This window comes from Psammomys obesus, unplaced genomic scaffold, assembly GCF_907164565.1.
Source record: "Psammomys obesus unplaced genomic scaffold, mPsaObe1.curated_primary_1811, whole genome shotgun sequence".
Lineage (NCBI taxonomy): Eukaryota > Metazoa > Chordata > Mammalia > Rodentia > Muridae > Psammomys > Psammomys obesus.
In genome coordinates this window covers 20,152,143-20,172,378 of record NW_026596040.1, presented here as the reverse complement: position 1 = coordinate 20,172,378, position 20,236 = coordinate 20,152,143, and the positions used below count along the sequence as shown (strand labels likewise).

The window sequence follows — 20,236 nt, the reverse complement described above, 5'->3', positions numbered from 1 at the left end:
TGGAGTTCCTTCGGTTCCACCACTTGGGTCCTAGGGATTGAATCAGTTCATCAGGTATTGAGACAAGGAACATCATTACTCAGTGGTCATTTTACTGGGCCTCGAGCTTTTTATTAAAAAGCATGCTAGGTACCAACACTCAGGGAGGCAGAGGCAGGCAGATCTCCGTGAGCCTGAAGCCAGCCAGGTTTACAAAGCAAGGCCAGCCAAGGCTACACAGAGAAACCCTTTCTCAAAAAAAAAAAAAAAAAAAAAAAGCATGCTAGGTACTCAAAAATAGTGATAGTGATTTCTTTAGAGTCTATAGCTCTGGCACAATAGATAAATTGGATTATAATAGCCTAGGTTATATATGTGTTTCACCACCTTCAGCAAAGTGGCTGGATACAAAATTAACTCAAAAAAATCAGAAGCCCTCCTGTATACCCAAGACAAAAGGGCTGAGAAAGAAATCAGGGAAACCACACCCTTCACAATAGCCACTAATAACATAAAGAACCTTGGGGTAACTCTACCCAAGCAGGTGAAAGACCTGTTTGAAAAAAACTTCAAGTCTCTGAATAAAGAAATCGAAGAAGACATCAGAAGATGGAAAGATCTCCCATGCTCATGGATCGGTAGGATTAACATAGTGAAAATGTCCATCCTGCCAAAAGCAATCTCAGATTCAATGCAATTCCCATCAAAATAACAACACAATTCTTTACAGACCTTGAAAGAAAAATTCTCAACTTCATATGGAGAAACAAAAAACCCAGAATCTCCAAAACAATCCTGTACAACAACAGATCCTCTGGAGGTATCTCCATCCCTGATCTCAAGTTGTAGTACAGAGCAATAACAATAAAAACTGCTTGGTACTGGCATAGAAACAGAAAGGTGGATCAATGGAACCGAATAGAAGGCCCAGAAATAAACCCACACGCCTATGAATACTTGATTTTTGACAAAGAAGCCAAAACCATACAATAGAAAAAAGACAGCATCTTCAACAAATGGTGCTGGTCCAACTGGATGTCTACATGCAGAAAAATGAAAATAGATCCGTATTTATCATCCTGCACAAAACTAAAGCCCAAGTGGATCAAAGACCTCAATATAAAACCAGATACTCTAAATCGGTTAAAAGAAAAAGTGGGGAAGAGCCTAGAACTCATTGGCACAGGAGACAACTTCCTGAACAGAATACCACCAGCACAGGCACTAAGAGCAACAATCAATAAATGGGACGTCATGAAACTGAAAAGCTTCTGTAAAGCAAAAGACACTGTCATTAGAACAAAGAGACAGCCTACAGATTGGGGAAAGGATCTTCACCAACCCAACATCTAATAGAAGGCTGATATCTGGAATACATGAAGAACTAAAGAAGTTAAAAGGCAATAATTCAATTAATCCAATTAAAAAATGGGGTATGGAGCTAAACAGAGAATTCTCTGTAAAGAATATAGAATGGTAGAGAAACACATAAGGAGATGTTCAACATCCCTAGCCATCAGAGAGATGCAAATCAAAACGACCCTGAGATTTCACTTTATACCCATCAGAATGGCTAAGATCAAAAACTCAAGAGATAATGCATGCTGGTAAGGCTGTGGAGAAACCCTCCTCCATTGCTGGTGGGAATGTCAACTGGTACAACCACTGTGGAAATCAATCTGGCACTTTCTCAGACAATTAGGAATTGTCTGATCCAATCTGACCTCAAGATTCAACTCCTAGGCATATATCCAAAAGATGTTCAAGTACACAACAAGGACAATTGCTTAACCATGTTTGTAGCAGCTTTATTAGTAATAGCCAGAACCTGGAAACAACCCAGATGTCCATCAACGGAGGAATGGATACAGAAATTGTGGTACTTTTAAACAATGAAATACTACTCAGCAATTAAAAACAAGGAAATCATGAATTTTGCAGGCAAATGGTGGGATCTAGGAAAAAATCATCCTGAGTGAGGTATCCCAAAAGCAGAAGGACACACATGGTATATACTCACTTAGATAGACCTATAAGATAGGATAAATATACCAAAATATGTACACCTAAAGAAGATTAGCAAGAAAGAGGTCCAGGGGTAAGACCTCATCTAGAAGACTTGTTTTCTCCTATCTCCTATTGTAAATAGGAGAAAACAAGTAACAGGACAGTAGCCTACCACAGAAGGCTTGAAAGACTCTACCTAGCAGTGTCTCAAAGCAGATGCTGAGACCCATAACCAAACCTTCAGCAGAGTGTAGGGAATCATATGAAGGAAGGAGGAATTAGTATATCCTAGAGGGGCAGGGAGCTCCACAAGGTCCAAATATATCTGAGCACAGGGGACTTCTATGAGACTGTTTATCCAACCAAGGACCACGCATGGATATAACCTACAACCCCTACTCAGACATAGCCCATGGTAGCTCAGTATTGATGTGGGTTCCCTAGTAAGGGGGACAGGAATTTTTTCTGACATGAACTCATGAGCTTCCCCTCCCCGCTGAGGAGGAGCAGCCTTGCTAGGTCACAGATAAGGACATTGCAACCATCCTGAAGATACCTGATAAGCTAGGACCAGATGGAAGGAGAGGAGGACACCCCCCCTCTCAGTAGACTCTGAAGGGGGCAGGGAAGAGATGAGGGAGGGAGGGGAGGATTGGGAGGGAAAGAAGTAGAGGACTACAGCTGGGATACAAGTGAATGTATACAATTATTTTAAAAAATAATATATATATATTATATATATATGTGTGTGTGTGTGTGTGTGTGTGTGTGTGTGTGTTTCACTACAACTAATCCAGAAGGATGAGGCTTTTTACAGTTACAAAATTAAAATGAAGCACAATTTTGAGATTTATAACTAGTTAAAACTAGAAAATCATCACAAATAGGATGACATAAAGTAAGTGAAACTATTACCCTCTTTGATGTTTATTTTACAACCTGAAAGTGTTTAGATAGACTGATATATTTTATCTACTGCTTACAAAAATTACCTTAGTTTTTAGATTTTTTTTTTTGTCTAGGAAATTTTCTCTACTATTAATTTAAGATGATTATTTAGTGGTAGTTTCTTTCCAGGGATAAGATAAAATGACTCAGTGTCCTCCAAGCTTTGTGTCTACACAGAGATATTTCCAACTCCGTGTACAATTAACTCATTCAAAATGATTGACTGTATCACTTAAGTTTACAACATTTCAAAAGACTCATAATAACATGTAGTCCAAGTGCTGGTTGAAAAATGCCATGATTTGATATGTGATTCAAATATTCATTTTTCATATTTTGGTAATTTTCCAGTACCAAATAAGCTTAGATTTTTAGAGTATGAAGTAAATCTAACATTATAACAAAAGTAATTAGTTTATTTCAATGACATAAATCATTTGTTAATATATCATGGAAGACCAAGACCCATTAACGCTCCAAGAAAGGACAAAATTCTCTGTAACAGGTAAATAAGATCCATTTGTTTGCTCTTCTCTTGGCCTCCAGTAATGCAAACCAGAAGTCGTAGAAGTCCACATAAAGGCAGAAAAGCCAAATTTGGGGAGAAAATATGGCCTTTTTATTAAGCACAAGTAATGATGTTCCTTTTCAATTTGGCTTAAGTGGGTAAATATAAACTCATGTCACCACAAAACATGTGTGTCCTGTTCCCCTCCCCTAAGGAAGATCTTCAGGCCACATCTGTATCAGACAGTCAAAATGTGACAAAACAGCGTGGCAACCATTAACCTAAGCCACACTAGGGTTCCAACAATGTGTGTCCTAGTTTTAGAAGCTCTGTAGCTCAATGAAATTAACATGGGCCATGTCCATGGCAGTGAATCTACCTAGAAATCAGCAGTTCTGTTTTTTTCACATGAGGATCTGTTTGCTTGTTTGTCTGTTTGTTTAGGTAGTATTAGGGCCCAGGACCTTGCATATGCTAGGCAAGTTTTCTAGTATTAAGCTACACTCCTTGGACCTTGTCCCTCTGCTCCTTAAGCTGAGAGCAATTATTTCATTGTTTACGTAAAACTATCCCAAATATAAATGCTAGAAATCCCATAGGCTAATGTAAATGCAATGAGTGAGTTTAAGGCATTAGCCATATTCTGCATCTGCCTTTGACTGGTATCCATTTCCTTAATGACTCCTAGGCAGTGGGAGAGCCTGAGGGCTCGTTTTCTCTTCTGACTGACTTAGTGCATTCTGTGTCTGTCTTACACTTTATGGACAGCAAATTCAATATTCCTGATCAAAGCCAAACCAAGTTTTAATATTAGGTCTACTTAGGTGTATTGATAGTATAAAACTCTGGGTAGAAACTGAGTGAAGATGACAGATTAATTGCCCTCAGGGGAACACAAGCATCCAGCCACAACCGCACACATCTTGTTGCTATTTCTGGTGTAGAGACCCAGATGATAAGAATAAGAGATCTGTGTTCTCTCAGTCCCTGAACACTTTAATCACTGGAACATAATAACTACAGCATTGTCCCTTTCCTCTGTAATTGTTTGGGATGTTTTTCATCTTGACATAAAAGCCCTATCTTAGAAGTAGAATACGGGTAAAATCAGGAGCATTCACAAGAAGCTGCTGGTTTTCATTTGTGCACATTGCTGTTTGGATTTGTGATGCTGAGACCTCAAGAAGGAAAAAAAAAGTTTCTAAGGAAAAGAAAAAAAAACATATTTTCATGAAAAGAGATATGGGTGAGGGGAGAGGGAAGGATTGGGAATAATGAGATTGAGAATGAGAACTGAGTGAAAAAAGAACAGGCTAACAAAGACTAAGCATCCCAGAATAAAGAACAATTATCTCGTTGGAATCACCCTCTTCCCTGAGCTTCATGAGGCGTGTGTTTTAGCTGTATAGCAACATAGCCCAGTTAGAAGGTATTTGATCTGACTATACCTGTGGATTTCATTTATGATTATGTAAATTTTATATATAATTATGGGAAAATTGAAAAACCCTTTTTTTTCAAATCTAGCATAAAAATCAAAATCAGTGTTCTTTATACCGTCCAAAGTTAATTTTTCTCTTGCGTAAGACACAATGCAAGGCCACAGTATGTACATTTTACTAATCCAAAGTAACAATGTTTCCATGGGGACAGCTATGTCAGTCCTGCTTCTACACAGCACCTCAAGTGTGTCCCAAGTTCTGTGTCAGACATTACAGGAACACCAACATTTTCTGCTTTTTAAAGTATATATTTTGGGTTTTGCAGTTAACTAGGATATAATTATCATTTGAAATATTTCTATTAAAAGCTGGGAAAATAGAATTCATTTTACGTAATGGTGTCCTAGTCCATTGCCATGATCAACACAATGACAAAAGCAACTCAGAGAAGGAAAGGTTCCTATGGCTTACATGTCCTAATGAGATCCCCTCACTAAGGACAGTCAGAACAGGAACTCAGGCCAGGAACCTGGAGACAGAACTGCAGCAGTGGCATGGAGGAGGGCTGTTTACTGGCTTAGTCTCCACGATTTGTTTAGCTGCTATCCTAGACACATCAGCTCTACCCACCCAGAGATGGAACTGTCCATACTGTGTTGTGCCCTCCCACATCAATCATTAATCAAGAAAACATCCTACATGCCTACCTACAGGTCAATCTGATGGAGGTTTGTTTGTTTGTTTGCTCATTTTTCAGTTGAGGTTTCCTCCTCCCAGATGACCCTGGCTTGTGTCAGCTGACAATAAATTCACCAGCAAAAATGGTATCCAAATATTTTCTGGGAAGAACTGTCTCATTTAGAAAAAGCATCTAAGGTTGGCCCGAGAGCTTGGTGTTAGAGCACTTGCTGAAAAAGCATGAGTCCCTAGGTGTGATACCTAGTACCAAAATACAAATAAAAGTAAATAAAATGAAAAAAAAAAGCATTTAGAACTTCACTAGCTACAAGAAATAAATGTTGAAGCCAAGGAGACAGCTTTGTGTGTAGAGTGGTAACTTGTAAGTTTGAGGGCTTGAGGTTAGACCCCAGCACTTACATATAAAGCCAAGCATAGCTGCCCTCTCATCCTAGCCCTGGGAGGGCAGAGACAAGTGGATCCTGGGGACAGCTAGCTACTCTAGCCTAAAAAGCAAGCTACAGGTTCAGGGAGAATGTCTGTCTCAACAAACAAGGTAGAGATATAGAAGAAGAGGTCTTCCATCAATTTTTGCCCTCCTGTGTCTGCCCCAAACACAAAGACAAAACATAACAAAGAAACATAAAACAACTAACTGGCAAAAAACCCAACAGGTGAGAGTACCCTAACTTTAACTAGTGCTCTCTCTGCATTTTCATCTGGTATGTACCTTCAAAGACGTTTCATTATATTAAATCCTATGTGTCTACTTTCCATTTAATGGCTGAATCAATGTGCTCAGGTGTAATGCAGCCATCAGAACACACCCTTTTAGAGTTCTTGAATTCCACCTAGTGTGTTTTTCTTCTTCACAGAATTAGTGAAACAAATCCTGTACATGATAGAAATTGATTCTGGGCAATCTTGAATTTGCTGATGCCTGAAAGTCATTCAGACTGAAATGTGAACCTTATAGATCAGGTTCAATGTTTGTTTTTAAAGTGTATCTGAGTCCTAAAGTGAAATATGAATGTTGAAAATAGTGAAAAAACATTACCTTTTCAAAGAACTAAAAATGCAGTCTTAGTGTGCAAATTATTATTAGGGAAGAAAGCCATAAACACACACCTGTGAAAACACATACACACACACCACACCACACCTAAGTCTCCCACCCACACATCAACACCCATGCGACACATCCATACACACAAGAAAAGAGATTAGAGTTTAAATATCCAGGCTTTCATGTGCACCAACACTGAGGACGCTTTATATACTGAAATGCTTTATAGATACGATGCTTTATATGCTGAAAATATTTCTTCCAGAATGTTCTTCGGCTGATTTTGTGGAAAGCTACCATGATTGCTGCGCTGTGGCACAGCTTTCTTTTCATTTATGAAACCAGGAGAGGGTACTTATATTTCAAGTAGGGCACGCAGCACCACATGTTCTACGGTGAACCCAGTGCCATAGCTGATGGAATTGTTACGCTTGGGGATCTAGGACAAGTTTCATCTTAAAACATACAGCTCACTGATATTCCAAGTCTAATCATATATGAGCCTCCACATATGAAAACTCTTAGCAAAGTTTAATGTTACCACGAAATAAAATTGCTCCCCACCCAAATGAATTCCGTCCATTTGAGTTAACTTTAACCACTGTTATCCTGGTCCCTCTCTTGACGAGCTGGTGTCCCCATCTGTGACATACCTTCTCCTTGCATGTTTCTCTGCCCCTAGGTTAATTACCTTGTTCCAACCTTGTTTTACCAAACTGGGAGAAAAATTCTGGTCATTTCCAATTCTGCTGTGTACAACCCAAAACACTGAACAGAAAAGGATTGTATCCTGTCCCTTCTTTGCTGTTCTGCTGGACATTACACCCTTTAACTGTAGCGTGAGTTTACTCATTTATAGCATTTTCTCTATCAGAGATATTATTAAATACATTCTGAGGAAGAAATCTAACCAAAAATGTTAGCAATAAAATAATGTTCACTATTTTTACAGCTCCTATTTCTATGCCAACTATGATGTTAGACACTTTATATATTTTGTCTCAGTCATTAACATCATTCCTGAGAGATGATAATCTCAGAGAATTGGGCAGGAGTTAAAGTTGGGCATGGAACACCCTACCCCTGTGATGTCCACCTCTTCTCTCTATGGCTCCTAAATGCCACACAGATCATTCTCACCTTAGACCAGTCACCTACTCGCCACACATAGCATTTTGAGTAATCCTCACAGTCCTCAGCCTCCCTGGGTCTGGTGGAGAGGACACATTTTTTTCTTGGGTTAGTGCATCTCACGGTCCGATGCCGCACGCCTTTGCCACACTTCACGGAGCACTGGAAGATAATATTAAAGGTTTGAACAGAGTTGGTACAGGCTATGGATTAAGGAACGTTCAATAATGGTTTCTGCCGCTTCTCTTATTTTTAAAAAGACAGCTAGATATTTAACAGAACATGTCCATCACTTTATATTATATACAAGATGAGGGAATTATGTACACGAATCATTTTATGCATGTTTAGATGGGGGTGGACGCTGCCCACGTATCACGTAAGCGTGTTTGTGGGGCTCCATGCACTTATACACCAAAACTGCTTTGCAGATGTCACTGAATGTATGCAACAAGGGACATATATAATTATGTTAAAGCATGTGTAATGATAATCCGAGGTTATCACTGTGGATTCGCATGGAAAACACTTGCATGTAGCACACTACAAGCTTGCAAGACTGTGGAATAGTGAGTTCATCCTGGTACAAACTGTAGCTTTATTACTTATGTAGGGGTTTTGAGTGAATAAATTCCTGTTATTTATATTGCTCCCACATATAAAAGAGTAAATAATATTCTTACATTTGCATTTATATGTAAACTTCACTTATGAAGCAAAATCTCGTGGCCTGCACATATAAAATGATTGCTAACTGCTAATTTTCCCTTTAAATGTTCAGAGACATACAAGAAGTCAAATACGCAGTAATGTGTGCCTCGTCAGCAGGGCTCACAGAATATAGATGATAAAAATCAAAAGTCTAAAATACAGACGAAATGATCTATGGGTTATGTCAATATCTTTTCTTTTTTTATATTTTCAAAATTAGCATTTCTCCTTTTGTATCAACAGAAATGAATAACTCTGCACACCAGCTGTCACTTGTAGTAATTTGGAACATGATGCAACAAGATTTCGGGGAAGGAAAGGGTCAGAGAAGGAAAAGGGGACAGGAGTAGGACATGCGCCACACCTCAGACCACACTCCTGCCTCCCACACTGTCATGCAGTCCTGGCCCTCACAGCGCTGGGCAGTCGCGGGCTTTGGCCCTATGCAGTCCCTCTCCCCGGCTCTAATCAGGGTTCCGTTGTTCAACTGCTGTGTACAGGCTACTTGTCTACTTTGTACTCCTTTTCCACACGTTCGTGAACAGGTGGTCCACTCTGTCATCATCCACCTAAAAGTAAAGCGAAGGTCATGGAAAATAAGTTGAAAGATGTCTACTTAGCCCATACCCAACACGGTTAGGGTTAGAAGAATGGTCATTTATGTTAACTTTACTTATGCTATAATTACCTTGAACATAACACATTTGTGCATTTCCCTGAATGATCCGTAATCCTTATCTCTTTTACATTCTTAAGGCTCAAAGTCTATATATGGTGCCACTCCCAAGGTGCTCTGTGCTAACTTCTCTGCTCAACACATCCTGTACAGGATAACCATGCATAGAAAATGTTTTGGGGGCTGAAGAGATGGCTCAGAGGTTAAGAGCACTGGCTGCTCCTCCAGAGGTCCTGAGTTCAATTCCCAGCAATCACATGGTGGCTCACAACTATGTATAATGAGATCTGAAGCCTTCTTGCATGCAGGTGTACATGCAGACAGAACATTGTATATGTAATAAATACATAAATCTTTAAAAAAAAAGAAAATGTTTCAGAATTGTTCTTTTTCTTTGAATTATAAATGCATTAGGAACCACAACTATCATGGCCATTTACAGAAAGGCAAACTGAATCGAACAGACATTCAGTAAGTTTGGAGACATATGTCACAGCTAGAGCTTAATCTATGCTTAAGCTTAATCACTGACCAGCTCTGATGTGAACACAGACATGGGTTAATAAAAATGATCTCATTTTAGTTATCTTCTGGACTCTAATAATTTGTTTTAAGTTTTAATGATTTAATCACTCAGCCAAAACACACATATATTTTAATAGTTGAAGAGATTTTAGTTCCAAGCAATGATCAGGGTAGTAAAATGTATCTACATTACCATTCCCTCTAATAATTTGATACATATCACAATGGGATTAGCTTGATCATCTACCCAAATTTAATTTCAGGAAAGAACCAGTTCCTATGTTAGGAACAGCCTCCTGTTCCACTGTACTGTATTTACCATGAACTTTGCAATGTGGAATGTTGGTATATTTTTGTGGAATGTATACAATTTACCCTTGTTCATTCAAATGCTGATTTCTCTCTCCCACTATCAGATTTCAATCCGGACATTGCATTGTGATGTTTATTCTAAGCATCATCTGTCTCAAGTTTGTGTAAACATGCCACCATTTGTTCTCTGTAATTTCAATAAAACAACCAGCCATGCTGTGCAATGGAGAGAATAGAGTTGGACAACCTGGTCCGGAGGGGAGGAGAAAGAAGCGAGTGGAAGGAGTCTGAGAGGAGAGATCAGCAGGAGTGGATTTGGAACCACCAGGAGAGATGAACCAGACCTAAGATATGACTAAAAGCAAGTATAATGTGGGAAATCTAAATGGGAGGAAACTGCGGGCTTGGATGTTTAGGATGGAGTAACTATTGACCAGCATTGTGCTCTAGGTTAACTAAGTAGATCCTAGTCTCTGTGTGGTCATTTGGGTATAGAGCTGGTTTAGGAATAACCACTGTTTAAGTAAAAGATAAAGCTATAATAAATATCAATCACCAACAACAGTGGAAGTATCATATGCCTATATGAGGAGAATGACCAGGCCAGGAGGAATGGCCAGGGCACTGTGACACAGCGCAAAGCTACCTTGTAAGCGCCACACAAATATAAACAGTCTGTCTGACAATTGAGACAGTTCCACGGTGACTGACTATAAAAATAATATTGATGGCATGAATATGTGAGACCAAAGAATGGTTCACATACCAGGTACAACGGAGTGAACAGAGTTGAATTTGAGTGTGCCACTCAGAAGGCATGGAATTTAAAACTATTTGTATAGCTATTTATATAGCTATTCCAGGACTGGCGAGATGACTCAGAGAGTTAAAATGCCTGAAACCAAGCCTAACAATCCAATTTCAATGGGGACCTACAAGATGAAAGAAAAAAAAAACCAATCACGAAAGAAAAAAAACAGAACAAAACAAAAACAAACCAATCCCTGCTTGTCTTCTTCTGACTTCTACAAGAATTTCTTGGCATCCCTCCCTCCCTCCCTCCAAACAAACAAACAAACAAACAAACAAACAGATAAGAATATTCTGGTTACTATTTTGGGCTGTGTTGACTATGTATAACTAAAATTGCACAGAGGGAGAGAGGCCACCAGAAAGGGAGATAGTGTAATATATTGATATATATTTAAATAATCTATCTTTACACTACACATGCATCTTCATCTTCTGTGTGTTCATAAAACTAACCATGTGCTTAGCATGCTCTCCAAACACTGAAAATGTTCACCTCAGACCATTTCAACCCTTGGATCCCAATCAGGCAATAAACAACTTCCTCTTAGAATGCTCTTCCTTCTGACCCACAGGCTTCGACATTTCCACAGTTCTGTCACCTGGCTTGTGTTAACTCCCAGTATTGCCTGACTAGAATGTACTCCTTTTCTTTTATGGAGATTATATATATATATATATAAATAAATTTTCCAATAATACCTTTTCATTAAATATTTCTAGAAATAAAATTTAGGTTTCTCTGTTTCCCAGAAACAGTGAACAATTATATCAAAATTAATCAAGCCCAAGCCTTTCTGGTAGTGACCCACATTTTGAAGTACTGTATTCTCTTGTAGACAAGTTTGCATCTCCAAAGATGGTTTAATTCTACCAAATTTTGTGTTTCCATTTCTGAGAGTAACATTTGCAGCTAGGACTCACTCATAGGGGGTTCTTGTTTGTTGGTTTATTAAGAGGGGTGCCATTCTATTATCTTGCACTGGAGTCCCTTAGTTGATTTTTCCTAAAGTGAATAGTTAGCAGCCAAATTTAGGTTGGTTTCTGCTTTTTATTTTTGGAAATAATCACAACTTAAATTATTCTTAGTACTTTTTTTCCTCAACCTTTAGAAACCAAAGATATAGCTGTTAAGATTCCATGTGATGTCATGGAACCTCAGTGTTTTGTAATAAACCTGATTCTCACATAGTCAATATAATGATGGATGATAATAATTTTTACTCGTTGGTAATTTCTCAAAAAAAAGACCTAAACTATAAATTTTTAAAAGGATAAAAACATTCTTTGTGTTTTAGAGTTGATCTACATTTGGATGACCTCATCTGTAAGACATCACAGAGATATTTGTTTATTAATTTTAATTATTTCCTTTATGGATATAATAATATATCATTTCCCTTTCTATACCCTTAAACATACCCCTTCTTGCTCTCTTTAAAATTCATTGCCTCTTATTTTATTAACTATTATTACATACTTGTGTATATACACATATATGTCTAAACATACCAATACTACCTGCTCAATATGCATAATGTCACTTGTTTGTGTATTTCCTCTACTATCTATTTTGTATTTGGCACATAAGGTGACACAGACTATTTGGCGTTTTTTCTCAGTAGATGTATGTGATGGTTTATACTGGCTGTCAGAGCAACAGGATCTCTCCAGGCATGCCTATGAGAGGAGATGAGATTGGTATAACTGAGATGGGAAAAGCCACATTAAATGCAGGCAGCACCACTTCTGGAACAGAGATCTTGGACTTTAGAGAAAGGAGAAAGTTAGCTGAGCAAAAATATCCACCACTCTGATTCCATAACTCTGGACATAATGTGACCAATTGTGTCAAGTTTCTGATGCTCTGACCTCCCCTAACTTGCTTTTATGAGAGCAAGTGTGTGTGTGTGTGTGTGTGTGTGTGTGTGTGTGTGTGTGTGTATAGATATGAGGTCAATTTTCTCTCTCCACACTGTGGGACCTGGGAATTGAACTCAGATGCTCAGTCTTGGTACTGGGCGTCTTCATCCACTAAGCCATTTACAGAGGTATACAGTGTATAAAATAAATTGTGTTTTAATGTTGAGAATATTCCATAAAATAAATTAGCATATATAGACTTTATAAAAATAAATTAGCTGTGTATGTTGGTGCATGCCTTAAATACCAATACTTGGGAGATAGAGGTGGGCAGATCTCTAGGTGCAAGACCCGTTTGGTCTACAGAGCTATTTCCAGGACAGCCAAGGCTGCCCAGAGAAGCCCTATTCTGGAAAACTAAATAATAATAATAGTTATGATAATGATGATGATCCTATAATTATTTAGGGTGCATACTAATGTACTTTCTTCTGCAAATTCTTTTCAAATCATCCCTCTCTTTTTTTAGAAGTATATCCCTATGTGGGGGTTAGGTCTCTCAGTGGAGAAGGGAAAAACTAAGAATCGAACTTCAATAACTTAAGAACACTGAATCCATAGCAAAATGAGGCTTGAAAAGTCAACATGGTGAAGGAAGATAAGATTTCCTAAACATCAGTTTTCACAACATGGGGTGAACTCACTCAGTAGGGCTTAATAGTTTTGTTTTGCAAAGCAGTGGGAACAGGGAGACTTCAGCATAGGAGAGGAAAAGAAATGAGATTCAGAAGTGAACATAAGCCGAGGCAACAATGATTCCCAAAGAGATTTAAGTACAAAAGTGAAAAATAGCTTAACTGGCGGTGCTGCTTCTCTGACTGCATACCCCGCTCCCCATGCTTCCCTTCTGTGGTAGGAAGTTACTGGGAAGATTAGCAGCATAGCACTACAAAGCTGGTGTGTGCTCTTTGCGTGTCTGAGTCTTACAGTGTAAAAATTCTCCCAAATTCCAGTGCAAAAGCCATTACGAAGGGGATCAATTCTCTGACTTTCTGAGACCTTTCAACTCTAATGCAACGATTCGACAATCCTGAGTGTCAGCTAAAGTACTCATTCTTTCACCATGCTAGAGAAACAATGTACCCTCATTTTCTTTTTATCAGACCCACCTCTAAACATGGTAGGGTTTTTGACACTGGGCTGTCTCACCTAAATACACCATTCCTTCTTATGAGAAAGCATGTGAAGTTTCAGGCCCAACTATGGAAGCCGCGCCAAGTTTATTCATAGGTCCACACTCCTGTCTGCTTCCACGTCTGCTTCCTAAGGCTGGGCTCTTCTTCTACACCTGTGGCTGCTGGCATTGCTTTCTCGTTCCCCATTCATGTGCTTGAGTGTCTTGTTTCCAAGCATTCACTGAGGAAATCACAGCCCAGTCTGGGTGTCTGGGGGCCAGATATCAGGAACTGGGCGGTTTGAATTGAGACTTTTTGGAGGAGTGAGAACCTGACTGCCATGGCCACAAGGACCCCATGTCTCTCACTGTCTTCCTGGGGCTGGGTTTGCCCAGATCTGCCCTATTCTACCTCCTCCTGTCAACTTCTAATTCATTTCGGAGAATACTGAAGCAAATAGCAAGATTCAGTTAAACAACAATAATCTGAAGGGGTGATTCATATTCCTTCTTAAATTTAAGATCTTGCTTATTTCAAATGTTCACGCTTGGATATGTATTTCTTTGTAACGTTCTGAAGAAAAGGTGATTTTCATAATATTCTGAGTTAGTTCAGCAGCTAAAGCACGCAATGCCTGCTAGAGTATGGTTACCTTGTTTGACAGGGTTGCTCATTGCACTTTCGAATTTGAGGCTCTGGCTTCGTTAAATACTTGCATTTCTTGTTGTCTACAATACTGATGTTCTTGCTCATGATTTTTGTGCAGGACACTATTGTCTTCCTCTCTCCTACAAAGAGCAGATGGGCATATAATACGATGTCAGTATAGGCCTTTGCGAAATGGATATTTTCAGAAAGTTTAATCCAATTTTAGGTTATAGCAATGGATATGATACTAAGTTACATCACAAAATGTACCGCTAGGCTTAAGAATTGTTCCTTCAAAGGTAAGTGGCAGTTGCTATGTTACATGATGTAGGTAGGATAAATTAACAAGATGTTAACTGAAAATATATCTTTCAGCATTAAGTGGTCAAACAGTCTGTATGGATAGAACATTCTAAGCCTGTTCTCCATGACGAGGATTCCCAAAAGCACATAAACAGGTAGAAAAACATGTATAGATTTCATTGCTTGCATGTACATTACTGGTTACTCTACAGCAAGAAAGAACACTTTTTTTTGAGTGTGCCTTAGAGCTTCATCTTAGTGCTTTTGACAAAGGCACTAAGAATTCTAGAAATGGCTGTCATTTTTCTTTGATTAAAAACCACAAGCTTATTATAACAATAAAAACTTTTAACAGTAGAAAATTATTTGTATTTTGTATTCATTTTTCATAGAGGCACTTTTGATACCCCATTGATAGTGATATTTGTAACAACTTTAAAAGTCTAGTAAGTGTGTTCTAGTTACATTTTCTCAGTCTAATCCTTATATATAATATCCAGGTGAGAGATTGAATAATATTTTTAATTTATTGATCAATGTTATCAGCAACTAAGATTAAAGCAGGTCATCTTGATTTTTTAGATTCATTAGATTGTGGAAATGTCATTTGCAAACCAAAGATCCAAATTACTGGAATAGTAACTTATGGCAAACCCAGTTCATGAATCATCATGTTGATATTAAAAATCAAGTTCATAAAGATTATAATCCAAGGATGCCCCTATTATATCAAATAAAATAGAAAACAAAATCACATTTTACTACTGAATGCTGCAAGAAATAGGGTAGTTATATTTTAGTGCAGTTTTTTTTTTGTTTGTTTGTTTAACATCACATGTCTTGGAACCAACATACAACAGTAATTTCAAAACTGAAACTCAAAGACAATGATATCCCTAAAATATTATCTTTTGGTCATGCATATTCTAAATTATTTAAAAGGCATCTGAATGCTGAAAGCTCCACTCCAGTTTGAAGCTGAATGCTTGGTTTCCACCTGGCATCTGGACTCAGACAGAGAAAGCAGCAGCTGCGGCTGTGGGTGTGGTAAGATGGCGTGCACTGACTGGAAGAATGTGGAGCATTTGGCCTCTTATGCAATTTCCTCCCCCTCTTCCTTGACTTATTAGTGTTCTCATACTGCATCTTTTCAAGATACAAAGGCATGTTGATAACTCTTCCTTTTTTTCTAAAAAGTGTCTTTCCATGTCCATTCAAGTTTCTTTCTTCAATCCATGAACTCAGTGGCTGGCTCTTTGATCACCTCCCCCTGGCGGGGTGTGTGTGTGCAGCCTTAGAGGGCCACAGAGGAAGATGATGCAGCCAGCCCTGAGGAGATCTGATACTCTAGGGTCAGCTAGAAGGGGAGGAGGCCCACCCCTATCCATGGACTAAGGAAGGAACACAGGGGGAGAAGAGGGAGGATGGGTAGGCCTGGGAGGTGATAAAGGAAGGGGCTGCATCAGGAATACAAAGTGAACAAATTTTAATAAATAAATATATAAATAAAATTAAATTACAAAGAAACAAAACAGAAATATCTAAATTTTAAAGTAAAAAAGAGAGAGAGGAAGGAAGAAAAGGAAGAAAAGGAAGAAAAGCCTGAGGGGATGTGGGTGCTGCTGCTTCTACACATGGAACCATCAAGCATTGCAGGATGGCATGCTTTCAACGCCTCTGTTGTACTTGCTGCTGAAAATGGGTATTTTATATAAAATAGAAATTTGTAATGAACTGATTTGTCAAAATAAATTTAAGACATTCTTCACATATCTTTTGATGTTTCACAACTCTAAAGCAAAGAAAACGCTTATTTCACAGGTACATTTTAAGTATGGATATAACCTAGAACCTTTGTTCTGACGAAGCTCATGGTAGCTCAATAACCAATTGGTTTCCCATAGTAAGGGGAACAGGGACTATTTCTGACAGGAACTCAATGGCAGGCTCTTTGACCTCTCCACCCCCAAGGGAGGAACAGTCCTGCTAGACCACAGAGGAGAACTTTGCAGCCAGTCCTGAAGATACCTGATAAAACAGGGCCAGATGAAAGGAGAGGAGGTCCTCCCCAATATTTGGACTTGGAAAGGGGCAGGGAGGAGATGAGGGAGGGAGGGTGGGATTGAGAGGGAATGAGGGAGTGTGATACAGCTGGGATACAGAGTTAATAAAGTGTAACTAATAATAATAAACAATTAAAAATAATAATAATAAAAAGAAAATGAAAGCACTTGGGCTGTAGAGATGGTTCAGTGATCCAGAGTGCTGCCTTTCTTGTAGATGGTCCAGGATTTGATTCCCACCACCCACATGGCAGCTCAGAGCCATCTGTAATTCCACTTTTAGAGGATCTGATGCCCTCTTCTGGCCTCTCGGGCCAGGCTTGTATCTGGTGCAGAGATATATAAGTGGATTATTCACACACATAAAATTAAATTTATATATATACAAATTAAAAAATAAGAGGAATGGTATCACTACCTTTAAAATATATATTTTTTTTTATTTTTAGAGTTTTATCCATAAGTACTATATTGACAATATTCCTACCCCTTCCCCCCTCAAACTTCTCCTATGTTCTTTCTCACTTCTTCTAAAAATTCAGTCTCTCCTAAATTTATATTGTTATATACATACATGTATATGTATTTGTATGTATCACACATATACATACATACATGCACATATATATTCTTAGATATATCTATCTATCTATATATAGATAGATACATATATAGATATATATATAGATAGATACATAACCTGTAATGGGACTTGTCCCTGGAAGAAACTGATTGTCCCTTTTTGAGAAGCCATTGAGTGCCTCTAGCTCTTTATCTAGTGGTGGCTCCTATGAAATTTCTCCCATCTACATTGTGGTATCAGTCAGTGTTGTCATTACACAAGTCTTGGCTATGCAATAGTATTGTTGGGATTTCAAGGATGCAGTGTCATGTCCGGAAGACACAACCTCACACCCAGCATCCTGGTTCTCCAACTCTTAACAATTCCTGCCACCTCTTCCAGGATGTTCTCTGAGCCTTAGGTGTGCAACTGCATTGCAGACATTTCAACTACGGCTGACCATCCCACAATTACCTTCTGGATTAACTTTCCTGTTGTAATAAAATACTCTGACCCAAACCATCTCAGGGTGAAAGTGTTTATTTTGGCTTGCAGCTCTGGAAGGATAACAGTACTCTATGGTGGGGAGGTATGACAGGAGCAGCTGGCACAGTGCCGGAGCAGGAAACTAAGGCATCACATCTTGCACCACAAATAAAAAGCAGAGTATGAGTTAGAAGCAAAGCAAGGCTACAAGATTCTCAAAGCCTACCCCCCCAGTTACACATGTCTTCCAGCAAGGGTCCATCTTGTAAAGCTCCCTTAACATCCACAGACACTGCCACTAATTGGAGAGCCAGTGTACAAATATGTGAGCCTGTGAGTTACATCTCATTCCAACCTGCTCACCTACTCTCTGTTGTTTGACCAGTTGTGGATTGTGTAACAGTTCTCCTCCTGCTCCTCCTCAAATGAGTTCTCCACCACCCTTAGGTATAAGGGCTAAACTTATCCATGGGTACATGGACAAATATTTAGAATGCAGTTAGAAATTATACTGGCTTAGGAAATTGGCAATAATAGCTTTTCCTCTAAGGTCTATGACTTCTCCAGTCATGGATAATATGGTCACAGTTCTAGGAATGAATTCCTTCCCACTGAGCAGGAACTTCATTCAATGAGTCAGCTGTTGGCTCTCCCTAAAATAAATGTGCCACATTGCCCCACTGGGGGAATCTTGGCATGCTCGCCATTACTATGACTTGTGAGCTTTAAAGCTAGATAGAACTATCAATTGCTTTCTCCTTTGGCAGTTACAAAACATCTTCAGATATTATAAGAGTCAGTCCCCAGGATGAGTCTTCCAGATCAATTATAGCTTAATTCCTCAAAGCCTTGTTGTCAAAAATGCATGGTGTCTACGGACATAGGGGCTTACCTTCAAATTCTGGAAGGTAACCCAGGGCAATAGCAATAGTATAGATTGTTTGGGAGGGGGTTCTCCCACACCAAAGATCTAAAGAAAGGTTCCCTATGCCTGGTACTTGGATTCTTACCATGCCTGTGTATTTGCGTGTAGATATAATATGTACACACACGAAACTATTTTATGTATTTCTAAGCAAGCCTACAAAGTGGTGTTTTATTTTATTTTATTTTTTATATTAATAACAGGTCATTCACTTTGTATCCCAGCCATAGCACCCTCCTTCTTTCCCTCCCAATCCCACCCTCCCTTCCTCATCTCCTCCCTACCCCCTTCCAAGTCCACTGATATGGAAGGTCCTCCTCCCCTTCCATCTGACCCTAGCTTATCAGGTATCTTCAGGTCTGGCTACAATGTCCTAATTTGTAGCCTAGCAAGGCTGCTACTTCATGGGGGGAGTGTCAAAGAGCCAGTCATTGAGTTCATGTCAGAAATTATCCTTGTTCCCCTTACTAGGACACCCACTTGAATACTGAGCTACCATGGGCTACATCCAAACAGGGGTTGTAGTGTTTCTCCAACCAAGGACCATGTATAGATATAACAAAGTGTTTTCTAGTGGCTTTTTAAACATCCTGACTGACGTTCATCTGTCCTTCCTCCCTCTCCTTCTGCATTACCCTCCCTCCTTCCTTCACAGCCAAGGTCCCTCCCTGCCCTTTCTACTCCCTCCTTTCATAGCACCTGTAACTTAATCTTTATAAAGCCCAGGATGAAAGCTTTTATCAGCGAATGTGTACCATACACGTGTTCATCTTTCTCTTATTCCCCCTCCTCTACACACACTCACAGGCACACACACACACACACACACACACAAACACACACACACATTGTATATGTGTAATGTTAAATTGTTGGAAATGTTTGCTAGCAGTAATTTTATGTAGCATTCACCCTATACAACTCCTTAAAAATTTCTCTTAAGTTTTTGTATTTTGTAATAACTCATATTAAAAACTTGATTAATAAGTTTTTCATTAATAAACTTGATTAATAAGCTTGACATTAATAAAACTTATTAATAAACTTGACATTAATAAAATTGATATTCATAATGAACTAAGTTTAGCTTATAATGTTAAAATGCAGTTTTAATGTTATAATGCAACTATAATGTTAAATGCAGTTTAAGATAATTGTAACAAAAAATTTAGCTGGATAACAAAACAGGTTTTTATTTCTATTCTCCAGTTATTACTGTGTGTTTAATTCTATACCACACACTTAGGAGAGAAACCCTTCAAAACGTGGTAATACCCAGGGAAGCTACTTGCTCTCCTTATGACCCTGCAAAAAAGATGCTATTATTCTTCCTCTTCCTGTTAAAGGTACCTCCTATGAATCTGTTTCTAATGTTCTGTGTCTTGAACCCACTCACATTTAAATGAATATGCTAAAAG

General features: G+C 38.7%; 1 protein-coding gene across 1 annotated transcript in view; it reads right to left on the bottom strand.

Moving 5' to 3' along the window:
* The window catches only part of Adamts19 (ADAM metallopeptidase with thrombospondin type 1 motif 19), a 212,827-nt gene that overhangs the window by 15,409 nt on the left and 177,182 nt on the right, over nucleotides 1-20,236 (bottom strand). Inside the window, exons 19-21 of the mRNA XM_055622751.1 lie at nucleotides 14,484-14,619; nucleotides 8,835-9,039; nucleotides 7,769-7,921 (exon numbers count right to left, since the gene is read on the bottom strand). Coding sequence (XP_055478726.1) covers nucleotides 7,769-7,921; nucleotides 8,835-9,039; nucleotides 14,484-14,619 — 494 coding nt within the window. The remainder of the gene's footprint in view (nucleotides 1-7,768; nucleotides 7,922-8,834; nucleotides 9,040-14,483; nucleotides 14,620-20,236) is intronic.